The sequence below is a fragment of the Pistacia vera genome, unplaced genomic scaffold, assembly GCF_008641045.1.
Source record: "Pistacia vera cultivar Batoury unplaced genomic scaffold, PisVer_v2 Contig82, whole genome shotgun sequence".
Classification (NCBI taxonomy): Eukaryota; Viridiplantae; Streptophyta; class Magnoliopsida; order Sapindales; family Anacardiaceae; genus Pistacia; species Pistacia vera.
Genome location: NW_022196690.1, coordinates 1,174,293 through 1,195,466, shown reverse-complemented (window position 1 = coordinate 1,195,466; position 21,174 = coordinate 1,174,293). Strand labels below are relative to the sequence as shown.

The following is a 21,174-nucleotide window of genomic DNA, read 5'->3' as shown; positions in this document are numbered from 1 at the left end:
TTGGGGGTATCGTTGAGCAGGTTGAGTGTCCCGTGGGCAACCATTGCCTTCATTTTCCCCCACTGTCTGTTTTCCTAGTTGCCTCATGGGGTTAGTTTGCTCGCAGGACTCACATTCGTGAGCGGAATGTACATGTGTCGTCGGGGATGCCAGTTGCCCCTTAGTGCTGATGAACCAGAATAGTCGCCGGTTGAATTCCGATCTGTCGGTGTAGTATCTGTGAAACGTGGCTGGTTAAAATCTCAGGGGGTCGGTTGCTGATTTCTTAGCTCAGCCATGTTCTGTTGCACTGCCTATGCAACTATTGTTCTGATCATCTCCACTAGTTGGCCATTCTCGGGATTCGACATCCCTACCCCTTAGTTATTTGCAGTCTGTTGTGTTGGTGGCACTGGTGGTCGACGCCTGGTGGCGTCTTGATGCACCTCCTGGTGGGTGGTTTCCACGTTTTCATGGTTTTCGGTGGTGGTTTTTGATCATGTACAAACCATTGTGGGCCTTGAGTGATCGGGTTACTAGGATTGTTTGCTAGAAATTCTGAGATTTTTGTGGAGGTCCTCCTTCTAGCGCCAAATTATTGATACAAAAATAAACCAATTAGAGTGATCTGATCGACCTTAATGGGATCGGAACTAATGTGTGCGTGATTATGGGTAACTAGCAATGTATAAACGGAAAAAGCAATAAGGTAAATGGCACAATGAATTTTTAAAGTGGTTCGGCAAGTGATGCTCTTGAGCGTACGTCCACTGTTTTTATATTTGCTATGAGAGTTTACAATAATAATCCTAAAACAATTTGCTAACCCCTTTTTCATCGTTGGAGGGGGTTTATATACAGATTATGTACAAAGGAAAGAGCGAAAATAAAGGGATTAAATTTAAGATTGAAATACAATTCCGATATTTTTGCAATTGAGCGTTGAGATTACGCCAAGATTACTGTCGATCTGATCATTTCCAAGATATTCGTAATCTGAAGTTATTTGTGAGCTGGTTGAACAACTATAAGGGTTGGTCATGACTAGCTTGTGTTAGGTCAAGGTACAACTTGACGAGCTTATGTTGGGTCAGACAATTGGTTAAGTCGAACTGGTTTGGGATCGAGCTATAACCTCGCAATTCTCCGAGTTTGATGGAAAAATCGCAGACAACACATCTTTAAGAAAATGACATCAAATTCTATACAAATTTTATAATGTTTATTGTGATTAATAAAACAATAATTTACTTAAGCATGTATGACTCCTGATTCGTGAGGTTCATTTATATATTTAGTTGACAACTATATGTAATTAATCTTAATTATCCTTTTCAAAATTGTCATTTTCAAGATTTTTGATAAACGCCAAATTATTGCTCAAATCTGTTTATTTAATTTAATCCAAGATTTTATGAGATTATGCACGTGGCTTTTTTGTTCGAGTGTAATTGTAATTATGTAAAGGGCTCCGTTTTGTTCTGGGTGATTGACAACCGTTGATGTCACTCCTTCGAATATTATCAGGATAAGATAACAAATCTTATGAGTTGTATGGAATCATTTCTCTGTCAATCAATAGGGTTTATTTTATATATCTCCCTTAAGTTTGAAGAAATTAACTTGGACTCCAGAGGTGAAATGTGTAAAGTGTTTTAATTATGAGTGATAAAATTTATGATTAAAATATTTTTGAGTATATTACTAGAATAATCTTTTTAGAGTTTGAAAAGATGATTAATTTTTTGGTTATTTTATGAATATCCCGTATCTTAGAAGAAAAAAGTGGTGATTAACCCAATTAACACAGTAAATCATTTTCCTTAATTATTAATTACAATAAAATAAGTGAAAAAGAAGAAAACAAGCAAAGACATTGAAACAACTGGAGCCAGCCACACCTAAAGAAAGAGAGACCCGGTAAGCCAATAAATACACATAAAAATACTTTTCAAATAAATATCACAAAACAAATCCGTCCCCAAGCAGACGCGCACACCAAAAGTCTCCCAATGCGTTGCAGCACCAACAATGGATTCTTGCTCCCCGGAACTCAAACTCGCTTCTTCTCCACTCCACCCGACCCCTTCCTCCGTCTTAAGCCGACCCGAATCCCAATTGGGTCCTTAACCATAAAGGCCAAAATCAATGATGCTTTGGTGAAAGAATCCGCCGAGTTGAGCTTCTACGAGCTTCTGGGGATACCCGAGTCAGGAACCTTGCCGGAGATTAAGCAGGCCTACAAGCAGCTGGTACGGAAGTATCATCCTGACGTGTCGCCGCCGGATCAGGTCGAGGAGTATACGAAGCGGTTTATTCGGGTCCAGGAGGCTTATGAGACGTTGTCGGATCCTAGAAGGAGAGCTCTCTATGATCGTGATATATCTAAAAGCCTTCACCTCGCCTTCTCCGCCAGAAGACGATATCAAAACGACTTGGTACTGTGTTTTTTATTTTTATTTTTATTTTTTGGGATATGGATGTGTTGTTCAATTGTCGTTTTCTTTGATTTTTGTTCTTTATTATTATTAATTTGCTAGGGTTTTAATTTATTGTTTTTCGTGCATCAATTTGATTAAGGTGGGTTTGGAGGAAATTGGGGGTTTTAATGTAATTTTTTGATGTATTGAGATAATATTGTTTCTTTGCAAGAAGAGGTGGATGTATGAACAAATGGTACTTCCATGCTTTAATTTAGTAAAGAGAAATCAACTGGGTGGAGAAAACAGCTTAAAGTGAACAAACTTATATGAAAACTATGATTTTTAGGGGTATTTATTGTAATTCTTTTCAAAATTTTGTGGATTGATCACAGTACGAAGCTCAGTTGTGGCCTTCTTCATATTTCATTTGCTTTTTCAGTGTCAGGATTGTCAGCTATCATCCCGCTGTTTAATACATTTCATTTTCGGAACAGAAGTTTGTTTCTTGGTTTATATGAGATTTAAGTATTCCTTACTCTTTTGGTAGTGTGATTGTCATTTTCCGATGCAAATTGAATTGTTCTGTCATGTTTTAGTGATGTAGGATTCAAATCACATTGGTTTCTGTTATGTTTTAGTGATGTAGGATTGAAATCACGTTAGTTTCTTTGGTTTCAAAGATGTCTGCTTGATATTTTATACTCATAAGTTGAGGGGCTGTTTTGGTGGTTATGGTTTAATCTCTTCCAAATCTTCTTCTATATCATTTATTTTATCCATGTGGAAATTTTACTTGCTTTTCTCTTCTTTCAAGAGAGATTTTTTAGCCTTTGAATGTTTAAAAGAAAAGGGTGGACTGGTTATGTTTTCATTGGATTTCAAGATTTGCTTGCAGTGTTTGCAATGCCCTCTAATGTTTTAAAAGAGTTCGTCTTCTTTTGATTTCAGAGTCTAACTGCTGTTATATTAATCACCATTAACTCATTGGTGTTCTCTTTGCAATCAGGAGATGGAAGACAGAAGCGAGTGGAAGAATCGTTGGCAATCTCAGCTGTCTGAGCTGAAGAGAAGAAGCATGAATAAGGATGTGAAAGGAAACATGTCATGGGGAGCTCGAATGCGCCGGCAAAGGGAAGAATTATCAAAGGACTTATAGATATGTTTTATTTTATTGTATATATGCATGTTTCTACTTCATAGATAGTGTGTTTTTTCTTTTTCCTCTCCAGAATGAGAAAATTAAGGTGCTTTTGGGCGAAAAGTGTTGCTTGAAAGAGTTGAGGAGTATTACTTTTCTAATGGTATTTGTTAGTTGCCGAGAAATAGAAATTGTATAGTTTGCTTACTAATCATATTATAGGCAATGAATATTGTACATATAATTTTATCAGACATAAAAAATTTCGTTATAATAATTTTTGTTCTGTGTTCTGATTGTTGATTGTACTCTGTATTCATCTTTGAAAAACAATCTGAATAAAATTGTTTGTGAAATAAACGGGTAGATGGATTTTCCTTTTAACAGTAAAAGTGGCTGTAAATTAAAAAATTTAAGATTATTAGTTTTTACTTTAAAGCTTTTGGATGAATTAGTTGCTGAATTTTTTTGGCTCGAGTTATAATAGATCTTGTTATATGTTTAAATTTTTGGGTTGTTCTGATTATGGATTATGTTTCAATGCTAAATAATTAAACTTCAAGAGGTTAGACTAACGGTCAATAAGGTTTCTCCCTTCATTGACTCAAGGGGCCACCTACACACGATTCCCAAGCTTTTCAAATACTGTAAAAACCCCGTTATAATTATTAAATACCTTCCTTAAATTGTTAAAAGTCCTGGTCTTATTGGGGTTTTCAATAATTACAGGGGAGTTTTTAATAGATTTCCAAGATCTTCTATGTGTTAAGATTAAACGTTCCCACAAGGGGATGTATAAAATAAACCCTAAATTCCCATTGAATGATTTGATTTTGTTGAGCTGAAAGTGATTGGAAGCTTGTTTTCTTCATACAATAATTGATAAATGTATTCATTTTCTATCCTTTTTGTAAGTTTGTAAAGAGTTGAAATATATGTGGAAACTATTAGAAGAAACCGATGTCCTTATTCTATTAAATTAATTATGAATATGACATTGTGTGGACTTAAGTGTAAACTGCAATAGGAAATGGTCTTTGAATACACCAAAACAAAAGCAAGAACATAAAAGAGCATTGCGGGTGGATTTGCTTTATTTTCCAATCACTTCAAGCTTATAAAGAAGAGGTCTATTGCAGGTTTCAACGGCCTGATTCATGAAAAGTGGCAAAGCCCTGGAGTGCTTATCTTTGGGCCTCTGGAGTCTTGTGTTTGTGGCTCAAATTTTATCTTATCCGATATTCTCTGGGTGATTCTTACATTGCCGTCGATTATACAAAGAGTGATATTATTTAAACATCACTTTTTTTAAATTTTTTTAGTTTAATAATATATTGTATTTGTACATACATAATTATTGAAAATTTTTAATAAAATCTTTCAAAACTTTTTACCTCTATTTTCATCTTGCTCTTGCATAACTTTTGGTTGTAAATCACTTCAACTTGTTTTTATTTTATTTTATTAAATTATAGATAATTTTAAGTTGAATTATTTGGTTTAACTGCTTTTGATATTATTTGTAGAATTATGGTAGAAAGTATCATTTCCATCCTTTGGTTTAATTTCTTTTTTTTTTTTTTAATGGACTTTCGTTATTTTTTCTAAATCATAAGTTTATTCGAGTAAAAAATTTCCAAATAAGTAAACAAATGAAAAAGAAGAAAAAAAGAGTAAAAGTGCAATAAGCATTTCCTTTTGAAGAAATCTTTGTTTTGTTGCTTCTCACTTATGATATATAGGAAAGAAGAAAATTAAGTTAAAAAATACTAGAAAAAGAATAATTTATTAAATAAATTGAAATTAAATTAATGATATAGATTTTCAAACCATTTTTGTTGCTTAAAAAACACCATTTTTATACAAATTATTTGAGATTAGATTTTGCTTGCAAGAGTAGATAAGAACGTGTGAAATTTTGTCACATACATTTTCGGTAGTTTATAAACTTCGATTTTTCTCAGTTAAGTAGATATATTTCTTCTGTTTCCCGATTCCTCGTATAGATAGTAATTACGCCATACAAGTTTCAGATAAAGTTTATAATTACGCATTTTACAACCATTCTCTAATTATTACTAGATATTAACCAATCAAGAATTTCAATTTCGATATTATTAATACTAGAGAATCAATTGCATCTATCATCGGTATACAATTAGTAATTTTTTAAAATAATAATTAAGAAGATAACATAGATATTAAATTGAAATTATTTTGTAATTATTGATAATCGTTTTTTTATAACTTTTTTAAAAGAATTTATTCTCGAAAGTAACATATATAAAAAAAATACATATAATCGAATAATATTACATATATAAACTATTGATACAAACTATTCTTTATGAATTAATGTGGTAATCATTTGTGTATTTGGAATTCTAAACTTTTTTTTTTTTTTTTTAATTTAATCTTTTTAATACCTATTGTGTAACGCAATTAGTTTTTCAGCTTAAATATTTTAATATTTAAGTCAAAAACTAGGTGGTTTGGGGTCGCCTCGAATGGGCACCCAGCTGTTCGAGCTCAAGCTCGAACCGAGCCGAATCTGAGCTGCTCGTGAGCAGCTTCCCTCAACTACACCCCTAAATGTTAGTAGCCGTTTTGAGAAACTAATATTGTCAAGCTTTAATTTTATTATTTACTTTCATACTTCTTTTGCTCCCCACCCAATTTTGTATTATTTGTCTAGTTTCCTTATTCAGTTTAGTTTAAAATTTTGTATAAAGAAGGCTCATCTAATCATAAACACACAACAATTACTTCTTTTTTGTATCAGTTGTGCATTTGGAATTCTAGATATAATGTATGACTTTTTTTCTTTAATCTTAACATGGATCGTGTAATGCAATTAGTTTTGCTCATATAATTAAAAAAAAAATTATTATGTTTAATCATATGATGCAGAGTAATGTTAGGTTCACAAGTCAATCTCGCAACCTCCAATGTGATAGATCGTCATTCGTTAGTTTGTAAAATGGGTCTCACCTATTTATATGGGTCCTGCCTGCCCATTTGCGAGCTAACTAATAACGAGCTACCGCATAGGGAGTTATGAGAGAAGGTTGTGAGATTGGGTTGTGGATCTAGCATTATTGTATAATATATTTAATGAACCTCACAAAGTCTGCTTCTTCTTTATGTTTGTCTCAATTGTTGTTAACTAGCATGCATGTCCTTTTATTGTAGCCATTAGTAACATGTGCCCCCTTTGAATGAAAAATATGATATATGTCGATGCAAGATTTACAGTAATTAGAGTGATCCGATTGACCTTAATGGAATCGGAACGGATGTGTGCGTGATTAAAGATAACCAACGAATGTATATATAAAATGCGTGAATGTAAATAACACAATCAGATTTTAAAGTGGTTTGGCAAGTTGGAACTTAAGCCTACGTCCACTATTTTTCTGATTGCTTTAGAGAGCTTACAAGAAAATAGTAATACGCGTAGAACAATTTGCTAACCTCTCTCCCATCGTTGGAGGGGGTTTACATACAACTTTGTAAATAAGGAAAGAGAGAAATAATCGGGATTGCAATCACGTTCAAATTGCAATTCCAATATCTCGTGATTGTGTGCTAAGATTGCGTCATTACTGTTGTTGATCTGATCTATTATGAAATATCCAAGATCTTAGCTTATCTGTGATCTGTCGAACAATTGCCAGAGTTGGTAGTGACTAGCTTACGTTGGGTCGACCTATATCTTAACGAGCTTATGTTGGGTCGGACAAGTGTTAGTGTTGAGCCGAACTGATTTTGAGCTGAACTATAACCTCGCGGGACTTTGACTTCTCCGAGCTTAATGGAAAAATTACTCACAACATCTGCTTCCTAGTGTTCGGTACTCGTTTTGAGCTTCGAAAACTAATTGCTTGATTTCATATTTAGCTCGAACTTCACAAGTTGCATGTTGAATGCAGATTTGGTCGAGCTTCATGAGTTGTATGTTGAATGCAGATTTGGCCAAGTTTTAGTCGCTGTGAAAAAGACTTAGCTTTTCACTGTGATATTCTTGACAAACTTGGAAGTTGAAATGAGGGGCATGTAGGTTATTTCCACATGATCGTGTCTTATTAAATGCAGTTGGCTTTTGCATTTACTTTTCGTCACGCGTTGGCTAATACAGTTTTGCATACACGAAGTCTAAGTGATTTGTGACAGCGGTTATGATTGCAGAATTCTGATGGTTGATCGCCCTTTATAGATGGTTGACACATGGACACGTCAAGATTGCTCGATGAATGGAGGGCTGAGATTTGTTGTAGATCGACAGTCAAGATCGAATCTTGCCCTTTCGTCTCCTATGCTCACCATTGTAAAAGCGGGCATTCTTTATTATAATCACACATTGCAATATCCAAAAGCCATTTGCTTCTTATTCTATCGTTGCTCTTTCAAATTCACGACGACTTTTCAGCTAGTTCCCATCGTGTTTTGCACTTTGGTAAGGCTCTTGTCTTCATTCTTCTTTATTTTAAGCTTTCTTTGCCATTGAGCGTGGCCATTGCCATGGCCACACTAGCTTTTTTACGGTTTTTTTTAGTAAATTTTAGGTTTTAAGAGGGTTTAGGGAGGTGGCCGCGGGAATCTTGGTAGCTCGCTCACACTCCTTGGTTGATGCAGGCTATCTTGGATGCCTAAACTAAAAGCAAGTGTGGATAGGTCGCTAATTTTTTAGCTCTGACACTTGGTTACTTCTGTTTCAAGTATCTAGAGGCATGCTTCCACCATGTCTCTGTCCAACAGCCATAGCATAGATAAGCTTTTTGATTCCCCGACAACCTCAGTAGTTTGCGGGGGAGGAGTCCTAGAAAATGTTTATGAGGATTTTATTGTAAAGAGCTCGGACAACGATGCTGCGAGCTCTTCGGACAATGCTTCTGCCGAACTTCCTTTGCTAAGGAGCTCACCAGTTCGTAGACCTAGGAAGGAACCAAGTTCCTTAATTGGAGTCGACAATCTTGAGTGCATAAAAGATATTTATGCAACTTAACTTTCGTTGATGGCTCCGGGAGATATCTCCAAAAAAAATCCCTTCAAATGTTAGGTGATGATCTCGAACACCCTTCTGAGTTGTGGAATATTCGTCCCACCTCATTACTTTATTGCCGATGTACTGAAAAGGTTCGGCAGTGCACCCCTCCAACTAACGGGAATTCATACATAATAATCGTAGGAATGTATATAGCATACATGATAGCCGATTTAGGCGAGCTATCGGTGGATGAGCTTGTCCACTTGTATAGACTAAAGAAAAGCCAAGACCAGATGTATTACCTCTCTAAGGTGAGGAAAATACATTTGAATGGTTTGGTCAAAGTCTCGAAGGGAAACTGGCATTTTTGCCTCAGAGGCCAGTAAGTATCCTGGTCTTCGCACAAAGCTTAATGCTTTTCAATCGGACACACAAGCTAACTTGATTCTCTTTGTTTTGCAGTATTTTTTGATAAACTTTCTCTCTAAAGCGAGCTGAGAGAGGCTTCAATGTTTTAGCGGGCTTCCCAATAGCGAGCGCGATGTTACTCAGCTTATCATGCTCTCTCGCCTGATAGCGTACAATTTTTGCAATGGTTTTGCAAAATTCTACATGATCTTTGAGAAAAGTGCTTAATAGCTTGCTTTTTTACGTTTCCATTTTGATAGATGGCTAACAATTCTGATTTCTTTACAAACATATGGGTTGATAAGCTGAAGAACCCGAAGAAGAAGGTGGCAACCGACGGAGTTGACAAGAAGCTACCAATAATCCTGGCGAAGAAACAGCCAGCGGACCCTGTTGGGACGACTAGGCTAGGTTCCTTGCGGTTTGCCCTCAAGTGTACTGTGGAGAGCTTGGGGAAGGCTCAAGTATAAAGAAGCCTACAACTGCTTCCAAGGCAATTAGGCAAAAAGTACTCTCGAGCTTCCCAAAGGCTTGACAAAGAAGTACTCCAAGCCGACAAAAGGCTCATGGAAGAAGAAGGTGACCGAGCAGTAGGAGGGCTCAAGAAAGAAAAAATTAGTTGAGTGATAGGGAGGCTCGAGAAAAAGGAAATCGACCAGTCAGTTGGAAGGCTTAGGAAAGAAGACTGTCGAGCCTACTAGTGGCCCAAAGAAAATCTTAGTCAAGAGCATGACCAAGAAGAAGTTCGTTCCAGCGGCTGGGGCCACCATTCCCATTGGAAGTAGGGAGAGCTCACCCCCATGACGTGGTAATGAGAAAGCAACTGATGTCGATCTTGATGAGTGGATTAGCAAGCTCCCCGAGCATATAGGCGTTGGAGCCTCAATGGTCAAGGAGGCCATTCCGAAGAGGACTTACGAGATGCTCAAGGTTGCCCTTCCTTACGAGCAGCTTGCTTGCTTTTGCAGCTATATCACCAAGGTATTAGTAGTTCAACTTTCTCAAAGTGTTTCAACATCTTTTCTCTTCCTTTTTGCTAATTGCTTTTTCCTTTTTCAGGGCTAGCATGGTGACTAAGTTGTTTTTTATGAGAGGTATCTGACCTTGGAGGGCAATCACCTAAGTTTTCAAGAGGTGGAAAAGCTTAAGGAGGACGCCTTAGTGAGGGTCAAGGTGGTGGAGAAGGAGAGGGAGTTGTTGCGAGCTGAGTTTGAGTGATTGAAAGAAAGGCAGGTAAAGGCCCTCGAGGTCAAAGAAAGAGAGTTTCTTGACAAACTCTCAATGAGCGAGGTTGCCTAGCAAAAAGCATAGAAGGACCAGCAGAAAGCTAAGAAAGGCCTAGCACAGCAGCAAGGTGCCAATAATAAGTTGGCTTCCAAGGTTACTATGGCTCAGAATGATGCGTTAGACTGGGAAGCCAAGTACACGAGCACCTAAGGCTAACTCTTCCAAGAGAGGGAGGACAACAAGGCCAAGGTAGAGGTTGTTAACCTCAAAAAAAGAGGTTAAACAACTGAAGTCGAAGGTCAAAAGTTACACCTAAAAGGCATCGATCTACTTGGTCTAGCAGCTATGGGAGGCTCATCCCTCGCTTGACTTCTCCTTTCTTCCTATCGTCTACCGAAAAGAAATTGAGAGGATAAAAGTTGAAGCAGCGGGCTTGGAGTTTGTTTACTCGGACAGCTCCTAGTCTAACAAGAGCAAGGATGAAGAAAGAGGCGACGAAGACAAAGAGGTCCTTGCTAGCCCCACTTCCGACTGCTGCTAGCGACCTTCCCCTAGGCAAGCCATCAAAAGACCCTCCTACTCCTGCTCCCAAAGATGCTCCCTAGGCTCTTGCTGCTGAAGATGACCCAACCCTTGGGCATAAACTAGTTTGTGTGTGTGTGTGTGTGTGTGTGTGTGTGTGTGTGTGTGTTGTTTTTAGTTTAGTTTTTGTAACTAAACTTTGATCTATCAATGAAATTTGACATTTTTCATCTTTGTCGAGCATTGATTTTATTTCTGCAGAGTCATTTTAACTGTTTTAAACGAACTTAGCATAAAAAATTCAAATTTGCTCCAAGTTATGCATAACTCGCTTCTTTAGGAACTTTTTTAATAAACAAAAAAATCTTTCTTGTGACAACGCCAAGTTTGGGCTAGTTGCCCATATCGCATTTGGTCATCGATTTATGATCGATTTTCTTTTGACATGTTTTACTAGAGTGTTTTTGGAGTTTTAACTTCGTCGTTTGGGGAATGTCTGGCATGGCTTACAAAGCTAAGTTGTCTTTTTTGAACTCTTGACTCCAATTTTTTAGATGTTATCGCTTAGGTCGTAATTTTGATATAACAGATAAATAATAATAAACGAAAGGAAGTTTTGAATGTTACCTCTTTATTGATAATCGAAATTTGGCCACAAAAGACCTTACAATTGTTATTGGAAGAAAAAAGAGAACAAACTTGAACCCGAGCTGCTTATTGGTAGTATCTTCGCAGATGCTTGGCGTTCCATGCTCGCAATACAGCTTCACCATATAGGTGTTCCAGGTGAAAGGTTCCTAGTGTGGGCTTTTCAGAGATACTAAAAGAACCTTCCCATTTAGGCCCAAGTTCCTCTAAGTTCGAATTTTGTGTACTTGGGATAACATTTCTGAGAACTAGGTTGCCCACCTCGAGGTCTCTGCTCTTGACTTTGGAATTGAAATATCTTTTAGCTCATTGTCAATAAGAAGCAACCCTTAATTGAAATTTAGCTCGATGTTCTTCGATTAAATCCGGCCTCAGACAAAAAATATCTTCATTTGTTTCCTTATCAAAGACCTCTCTCCAAAATGAACTAATCTCAACTTGAATCGGGGCCATCGCCTCGCATCCATAAGAAAGCGAGAACGGGGTTTCTCCTGTCGAGCTTCTAACTATTGTTTTGTATGACCATAAGGCCTCAGACAGCTCATCTGCCCATCTTCCTTTAAAAGAGTCGAGCTTCTTCTTAAAGGTGTGCTTGATTACCTTATTGATAGCTTCTACCTGTCTGTTAGCCTGAGGCCGGTAAACTATGAATAAGCTTTTCTTAATGTCGATCATTTCATAAAACGATTGTAAGTCTTTGCAATCGAACTATTTCCCATTGTCAGTTATCATTATATGGGGGATTTTGAATCTATGAATGATGCTTTTGTAGACGAAATCATTCAGCTTGTTCGAAGTGATGGCAGTTAAAGGCTCGACTTCTGCCCATTTGGTGAAGTAGTCAACTGCAACCACCACGAACTTGACAACTCATTTTCCCTGAGGCAAAGGGCCTATCAGATCGATCATTCAGATCGCGAATGGCCATGGGCTTGTTAGAGTGGTCAACTCTTGGGGTGGAGCTTGCGGAATATCTGCAAACCTCGGACATTTATCTCACTTTCGTACGAAGTCGGCTGCATTATCAAAAACTGTCAACTAATAATATCCTTGGTGGAGTACCTTGGATGCCAAAGATCTATCGTCGGTGTGATTTCCACAGATACCCTCATGGATTTCCTTCAGGATGTACTCTACATCCCCATGATCAACACATCGTAAGAGCGGGGAGTTATAGCGTCACTTATACAACTTGTCGTTGATAAGCGTATATCAAGCTGATTTCGCTCGAAGGGTCTTGGCTTCATTTCTTCCTTCGGGCACTATGCCATCTCTCAGGTACACAGTTATTGAATCCATCCAGCTATACCTTTGCCTTATTACCAAAACTGATTCTTGTGATGCTAGGATGCTTACACTTGGGAGGAATTTGACAAAGATAAAATCAATTGTTTCTTTGCTCATCACTGAAGCCAGGCAAGCTAAGGCATCAGCCACTGAATTCTTCTCCCTTGGGATCTGCAGAATTGAAAAAGTCTTGAAATGCTCAAGCTCAAATTTTACCTTTCGGAGATAGAACATCATTTTGTCCTTTTTGGCCTAATATTCTCCAAAGATTTGGTGGACCAAGAGCAGGGAGTCGCTATATATCTTAATTGACTTTTCCTCCATTTCTTTGGTAAGGTAGATCCCTGCAAGCATAGCCTCATATTCTGCCTCATTGTTCAAGGCGGAAAACTCAAATCTAACTATAGCTCGGATTGGATTCCCTTCAAGACTTTCAAGCAGGAGCCCAGCTCCTGCCTCCTTCTTATTCAAGGACCTATCCACGTACAAGGTCCATTGCCATAAACTGCTGAGCTTTGGCCTTACTGGTTTGCTATCTTCTGAGGTACTCGCTTCAGATAGAGTTATCTCCCCCTCGAGCTGGTACGAGAACTCTGAGATAAAGTCAGCCAAAGCTTGTCCCTTGATTACTGTTCTTGGGATATACTTGATATCGTGTTGACTAAGCTCCATAGTCCATTAAATCAATCTTCTCGATTCTTCAGGCTTTTGCATTATTTTTCTCAGTGGAAAATTAGTGAGGATATGTATAGAGTAAGGTTGAAAATAGGGCCATAATTTTCGAGCAGCTATGATGAGTGTATAAGCGAGCTTCTCCATTTCTGGGTACCTCGTTTCTACATCGAGCAGTCGCTTGCTCATGTAGTACACTGGCCACTACACTCCCCCTTCCTCGCGTACCAAAGTCGCGTTGATTGCAGACTTAGATACCGATAGGTACAATAATAAGGGCTCGCCTTAGACGTGCTTTGACAATAAAAGAGGCTACCCCAAGTGCCTCTTCAACTCCTGGAATGCTTTCTCGCACTCCTCTGTTTATTTGAAACTCTTGTTGTCCTTCAAAGTTTCAAAGAAGGGTAGGCATCTGTCAATAGCTCGGGAAACAAACCTGCTTAGTGCCACTGCCTTGTCAAACTCTGAACTTACTTTATCTTAGTCGAATTCTGCTTGTTCAAGAGAGCTTGAATTTTATTTGGGTTGATTTCAACACCTCGTTGATTTACTAAGAAGCCTAAGAACTTTCCCGAGCTGACTCCGAAAGCACATTTCAAAGGATTTAGTTGCATCTAATATTTCCTGAAGTTACTGAACATTTCCCTCAGATACTCGATGTGGCTTTCAACGACCTTAGATTTGACAAGGATATCATCAATGTATACTTCCATGGTTTTGCAAATCTGTTCGGTGAACATTTGATTTACCAAACGCTGGTAGGTCACCCCAACGTTCTTCAACCTGAACGGCATAATTCTATAACAGTAGATGCCCCGCTCATTAATAAAGGAGGTATTTTTTTCATCGGGCTGATACATCGAGATTTGATTGTATCCTGAGTATGTATCCATAAAGCTTAGTAGCGTGATGTGATGAGAATGCAAAATGTCATATTTACCCCCCTTAATGTCTAGTCTTTTATACTTATTTGTTTCCTAAATGTACTCATTATTATTCTATTTTGATTTAGGATACAAGACCACATACATCACTATGGATGATGCTTAATAGTTCAGTAGCCTTTTCACTTTGTACTGTGAAAGGTGACTTGGTCATCTTGCCTAAAAGGCATGACTCGCATACCTCAAATGACTGGAAGTCAAAAGGGTCCAAAACTCTATCCCTTGGAAGTTTTGCAATACAGGTCTGATTAACATGACCCAATCTACAATGCCAGAGGATGCAAATGGAGGCATTAAATACAAAACGAAACTAATTAGGTGAATTCGGATAGTTTTGACATCGCTTCGTAATCTGAGCATAACTCTCTCATTCAAGCTTCAATTGAGATGATTCAAAATTCTGTGGAATGCTAAGAAAGAGATCTACAACTTTCATGTTTTGAGTTTGGAGAGATACTCACTGCATCAAGGTTGTAATCGGGCTTGAAATTGATACACCTACACTACCGACGTTCTGGAAGATTCTACCTTGTCATGCAAGTCCAATAGGCAGTTTATTATTGGAAGATTTGAAGACCTGTTGCATGCAAGTTACAGTTGGAATCACCACTTTCCTATTTTGTATTAAGACTTTATTTTATTTTCAATTACTCAGATTAGGATAAAGGTTATTTTGGGATTTTAGAATATTTTTAGGAGATTTAGATTTAGTAGAATTAAAATTCGAATTGGATATGGAGGGAGGGAGATCGGATTAGGGATATACACACACGCCTCTCTTTCTCTCTGGTGGAATTCGTTTTTCTTTTGAGTTTTTCATAGCCATGAGCAGCTAAACTTTTACAACTTGGTCGAAGGAAACGGAGACCTCGGAATCAATAAAACTGTGAGATCTATCTATTTTTAGCATTCAATTTATGTTTTGAGTATTGGATGTTCTTCTATGCATATTGTCATGATTGTTGCGTTTAATTACTAGGAGGCCTACTAGTTTATTATTTTTTGCAATCTACTGCTAAGTTAGATATCAAATCCGTAATTGTTTGATCCCTTTAACTTGTGAAGCAATTAGGGTTTAAGAATTGCTGCGTCAGGAATTGTTAAGTCTTAAGAAGAACATTTGACTGAATTAAATACAACCACTTGTGTTTGTGTTGTTCAGCTTCATCGATCTCTTTAGGTCTTAAGGCTGCCACTAGATTAAATCTTTAGCGCTTGTCTAGGGTTGTTTAGTAGTAAGATTAATTAGATCGCTTGTTTCCTAGTTAATTACAACTAAGGAGAGATAGGAAAATAGTTCCAACGGTGAATACTCAAACTATGAATTGATTTATTTTTGCATCGATGATCAGTTATAAGATTCCGATGGTGGATGTTGACTTAGACTAAGGTTTGTTATTTTGATTGATTGATTAATTTGAATTGTTGTTTTCCTAAAATTGTTTCTGTTTTAACTCAAAAACCCGCCAGCCTTGTTCACGTAACATTAAATTCGGCTAAACACTCTCCATGGGAATGATCTGACTCACACTACTACATGTGTTTTTAGGTTTTAATTCTGGGTGCCTACGACAACACGCCATAGTGCGTTCCCTATTGTCGCATCTACTAGTTGGTCAATTTGAGGTAACAGAAAGCTCTCTTTAGGACAAGCCTTGTTCAAATCAGTGAAGTCGATGCAAGTTCACCACTTGCCATTCGACTTCTTTACTAAGACCGAATTGGCGAGCCAGTCCGGGTACTTCACTTCCTGAATGAAGTTGATGTTCAGGAGCTTATCAACTTCATCCTTGAGCGTTCTAGATCCCTCAACATCCATAGACCTTCTTTTATGTCTTATTAGGCAAGCCTCTGAATCGACATTTAATTTATGGCACATCACCTTGGGGCTGATACCCACCATATCTACACGTACCTAAGCGAACACGTCGAGGTTCTTTAGGAACCCATCTGGACTATTTTCCACCTCGTCGCTCAAGCTACTCCCATTTTTTATAATGCGAGTTGGATCTTTCTCGTTGACAAATACTTCTTGCAGCTCTTCTATCAGCCATGTTGTAGACTCTTCTTTATTAATGCAAGGATCTATGGTATCTTCCAAAAGTCCGAGCTTTGGCTCGGACTCAGCAATGATCATGGTTTTCGGGAGTGCCTATTTTTGTGCAGCATGAATAGCTCGATTGTAGCACTCCTTTGAGTCTTTCTTATAACTTATAATTGTTGCGATTCCGTCTGGAGTCGAGAATCTCATTGCCTGGCAACGCACCAAGGTGACTGTGCTCAGGTTATTTAAGAGTGGCCTTCCCAAAATGACGTTATAAGTGGTCAAGTAATCGACCACTAAAAACTCTACCATCAATGTCCTTATTTGAGGCTTTTCCCCAAGAGTTATAAGCAGTTCGATTGTTCCCTTGGGGACTAAGCTATCCCCAGTGATCTCCGTACAATGGTGACAGACATGTCCTTGGATCTTGCTCGATGAACCTCATTTCTCGAAAAGGTCCCACGAAAATGATATTTGTTGCACTGCCGTTACGACCATTACCCTGAGTACTTGGGCATTACCGATCCTCATCGCGATTACAATTGCATCATGGTTGTGGCAAGGGGATTGGTCGCATTCTTTCTTGGTGAAACTTATCACCTCGCTTTCTAGTCTAGGCCGCTTTGGCGGCTTTTGCTCATAATTCATTACTCAGGGAACCGGGTCTGTCTTAGCCTCTCCCGTATATTGCTCGCTAAAATGCCTGGAGCTCACTGTAATATCTGGTCCCCAATAGATCATACCCACCAACACATCATTGTTCGGTTGGGTTTGTTAGATTTGATTATTCTGCTCGCTCGAATTTTCGCGAGCTGGCTCTTCCTAGACAAATTCTTTTAGGTGGCCTTTTCTAATCAGGTCCTCAATGGCGTCTTTCAAAGCTCGACACACATTAGTGTTGTGTCCAATGTCTCGGTGGTATCTATAGTATTTCTGGCAATTTCTTCTACCCGGTACCCCCCTTATTCTCTCTAGTGCAGGTAATTTTCTAACCTCATGAAAGACTTCATAGATGTGAGCTACATCTTGTGTTAGGGGGTATATTCTGCATACCACGAAAAAATTTGTCTTTCCCCGCGAGATTTTATTCTTTATCTTTTTTAGAACCTATTCCGGTCCCTATCATTGCGATCCTGGCCCCTCCTTTTGTCTATTGGATGATTTTGTCACCTGTCAAGGGCTCTTCTAGGTGAGTTTCTAGCTAAGGCCGTCAGCGAGCTTTCTACTCGCTAATGTTTGGCAGCCATTTGAACTTGGCCAAGCTCGCATGATCTTCACTCTAAAGCTCTTTCTATAGTTTTGTCTGTGGCCTTATTCCTGCTATGAGCAAAGTAAGAATTGACTTCTCAAGAGCATCCGCGACCTTTGCCTATTCATTTTGGAACCTCATTAAATACGAGGTCAATGTTTCGTCTTTTTCCTAGCGAATATTAATCAAGTAGCTGAGTGGCATTACGAATTGTCTCTTTGCTTTGAATTGCTGTAAGTACATCAAGGTGAATTGTTGCCAAGACAGTATTAAGTTCGCTTTGAGCCTCTTATACCACCTCTTGGCATCTCCTACTAAAGTGACTGTGAAACAGCAACACTTTGCCAAGTCAGAGACCTGATGTAGCTCCATTAGGTCGTTGAATAGATCAAGGTGGTCTTTGGGATCCCCTTTCCCATTGAACTTGTTCTCGGGCGTCTTGAATCCCTAGGGAAGTGGAGCCTGATGGACTTTCCCTGTGAATGGAGAACTCACTATCTCTTCCGTCAAATTACCTTGGCGAGCTCTTAGATTGTTGAGCATTTTTTGCATCAGATCTAAGTCCTTGTCATGAAGAGTCTTCTAACTGTGAGTCCTATTTAGCCTTACCTTGAGCAGATGAGTTCGAAGGTCAGTTGCTTGCGAACCTACTCTATTAGGCGCGCTAGTGCGCGAGGTGAAGTCATAATGGCTAGGGTGGCAGGTGCTATCATGCTCTTTGGTACGTTGTTCACAATTGGTTAAAACAGAAACATTGGTTGTTGCCAAATTAGCGTGTAGGGCCAATCTCGCAAGCTTGCCTTTGGCATGGGTTAAAACCGAAACACTGGCGTTGGGTATGTTGTCGATTAGGACGGCCATCTATCAGGCAACCATTGCCTTCATTCTCCCCCATGGGCTGCTTGCTCGATCATCTCCCGAGGTTACTCATGCTCTTGAGCGGAAGGCGGCCTGCGATGTCGAGGGTTATGGTCATTCCTTGGTGCCGATGAACCAGATTGGTCGCCAGCAGAGTTATTCCTACCTATGGGGGTAATCTCTATGAAGAGTGGTTGATCAAGGTTCTGGTTGGCTGGCTGCTCGTTTCTTATCTCAGCCACGTTTTGTTGCAACACCTATGCAACCATCATCCCTATCATCTCCATCAGCTAGCCGTTCTCAAGATTTGAAGTCCCTACCCCATACTGGTTTGCAACTTGTTGCACTGACGACATTGTCGATTAGCATGCAGTAGCGCCCTGATGCACCTCCTGGTAGGCATCTTCCACATTTGTCATGGTTTTCGGTAATCGTTTTGGATCTTGTATGAACCATTGTGAATCATTGATGATCGGTTGTCAATAAAATTGTTTGTTTCTTGCCGAAATTGAGTAAAGTAGGCAGCGACCCTTCTTCTAGTGCCAAAATATTGATGCAAGATTTACACCAACTAGAGTGATCCGATTGACCTTGGTGGAATTAGAACGGATGTGTGCATGATTAAAGATAACCAGCGAATGTGTATAAAAAATGCATGAATGTAAAGAACACAATCAAATTTTAAAGTGGTTTGGCAAGTTGGAACTTAAGTCTACATCCACTGTTTTTATTAGTGTTTTAGAGAGCTTACAAGAAAATAGTAATATGCCTGGAACAATTTACTAACCCCTCTCCCATCGTTGGAGGGGGTTTATATACAAGTTTGTAAACAATGAAAGAGAGAAATTATTGGGATTGCAATCACGTTTGAATTGCTTATAATATTCTTGTGATTGTGCGCTAAAATCGTGCCATTACTATTGTTGATCTGATCTCCTTTGAAATATCCGAGATTTGATCATATTTGTGATCTGTCGAACAATTGTCAAAGTTGGTCGTGACAGACTTATATTGGGTCAAGTTATACCTCAATGAGCTTATGTTGCGTCAGACAAGTATTGAACCAAACTGATTCTGGGTCGAACTATAACCTCGTGGAACTTTTCAAGCTTAATGGAAAAATCACACATAATGTTTTCTTATTTTTTACAATATACTTCAATATAGTCGTTCTTCATCTAAATTGAACGACTCGTAAGTATAAAATGTAAAAGCTTTTGTTATGAAACTCTTCGTGACTCGTAATCTTGGCTTCTTTTGATTCTAATAAAGCGAGTAATGCAGGGAAAAGTTTAAAATGCAATCTGCTTCAATATGGTCGGTTTGCATTGTTATCAAATCTCTTGTGTAATGGATATAAGCTTTTATAACAAGCTTCTGTGACACGTAATCATGGACTGTGTGATTTTGATGATCCTAAAAATGGAGAAACAAGGTTAAGAGGCAATATAATTATATATGGTCGTTTTTATCTAAATTGAACGACTCATATAAAACATATAATTTTTTCTTTTCAAAACAAATAATAAAAACTGAGAAGGGGTTTGTTTGAATTTTGTAGAGTTTGGGTTTTTGGATAAGACTAAGGTTTAGTGTTTGTATAATGTTATATATATTCTAGGTGCAATGAGATTGGTACCTTTTTACTATTAAGATTAACGTTTTTATTTGAAAAATAGGTGAAACATTGGTAACTTGATTTCCCAAACTAAGGGTATCAAATTGATTCTTTTTTTTCTTTTTTTTTTGGGTGTGTGTGAAAGATAGGGTATTATCAAGTTTCTTCTTGGTTAGACTTTTAGCTAAAGAATTTTAGGTAGATAGTTCCTTATTTTTTTTTTTTTTTTTTTTTTTTTTTTTTGAGATGAGGGGGGGGGGGGGGGGGGGGGGGGGGGGGGGCGGGGGCTTGGGGAAGGGGGGGTGGTTGGGGTTTTTTCATCTTTGTAATATGCTTAAATACTTTTGTAAGACTATTTGAAATTATCAAAATAAATTTTAGGTAATGCTTTAATTAATTAAAATTATGTTTCCCCTTAGAGATTTATTTCATTAATTAAATATTATACATTTAGTATTTGTTTTAGGAAAGTAGTATTATTTGAGGTTTTTTCCTCTTCTTTATAAGAAACTATGACCAATGACTATCCGTATTTAACTTTGCCTTACGGAAGTAGGATTTGCTTTTTCTTTTTCCTTTTTTTGATATCTTCGTTAATTAAACAAATTAATTTGGTATAAATATGAGTGTTTTTTATTCCCATGTATACTGACTTCCATCAGCTGCAATCCAGCTATAACAATGTAAGCCCTCTCTCTCTGTCTCTCCATAAGCTTTTCGTCTTCTGTTTTCTGCTTCATAGTAATTGTAGATTATATACTTGATGTCTTCAAAGTTTAATGTAGAAATTTTTTTCATCTATGTATTTAGATTGTCAAAATTTTAATATAATTATTCTCTTATAGGAATAATCATAGATGCACTGTATATGATTTGTCAAAGTACCAAATGGATTCTTATGAGGTGAGTCGCTATCTAATTTTTTAATTGACAAAAAATCTATATATCCTCTTGTACGTGCTAATATTTTGTGAAGTAATTATCTAACTATTTGGTTGTAGAAATTAAGTTATGTATCCATAACACCCCATGCAGAATTCTTAAGGAATTTTGTCGCAAATACTATATGCCATAGTTGCAAAACATCTCAGGTATAAATATATTTATAATCAAATTATTATTGTAAATTATAATTTTCTAATTTTGATATTAACTCAATATTGTTGATTT

At 37.8% G+C, this 21,174-nt stretch overlaps 1 protein-coding gene across 1 annotated transcript; it reads left to right on the top strand.

Moving 5' to 3' along the window:
* Nucleotides 1-1,929: 1,929 nt before the first annotated feature.
* On the top strand, nt 1,930-3,833 carry LOC116117623 (chaperone protein dnaJ 20, chloroplastic). The gene is made up of 2 exons (XM_031403643.1): nt 1,930-2,417; nt 3,409-3,833. Exons 1-2 carry the CDS (start codon nt 1,992-1,994, stop codon nt 3,556-3,558), a joined length of 576 nt encoding a protein of 191 aa, XP_031259503.1. The 5' UTR covers nt 1,930-1,991; the 3' UTR covers nt 3,559-3,833.
* The last annotated feature ends 17,341 nt before the right edge of the window (nt 3,834-21,174 follow it).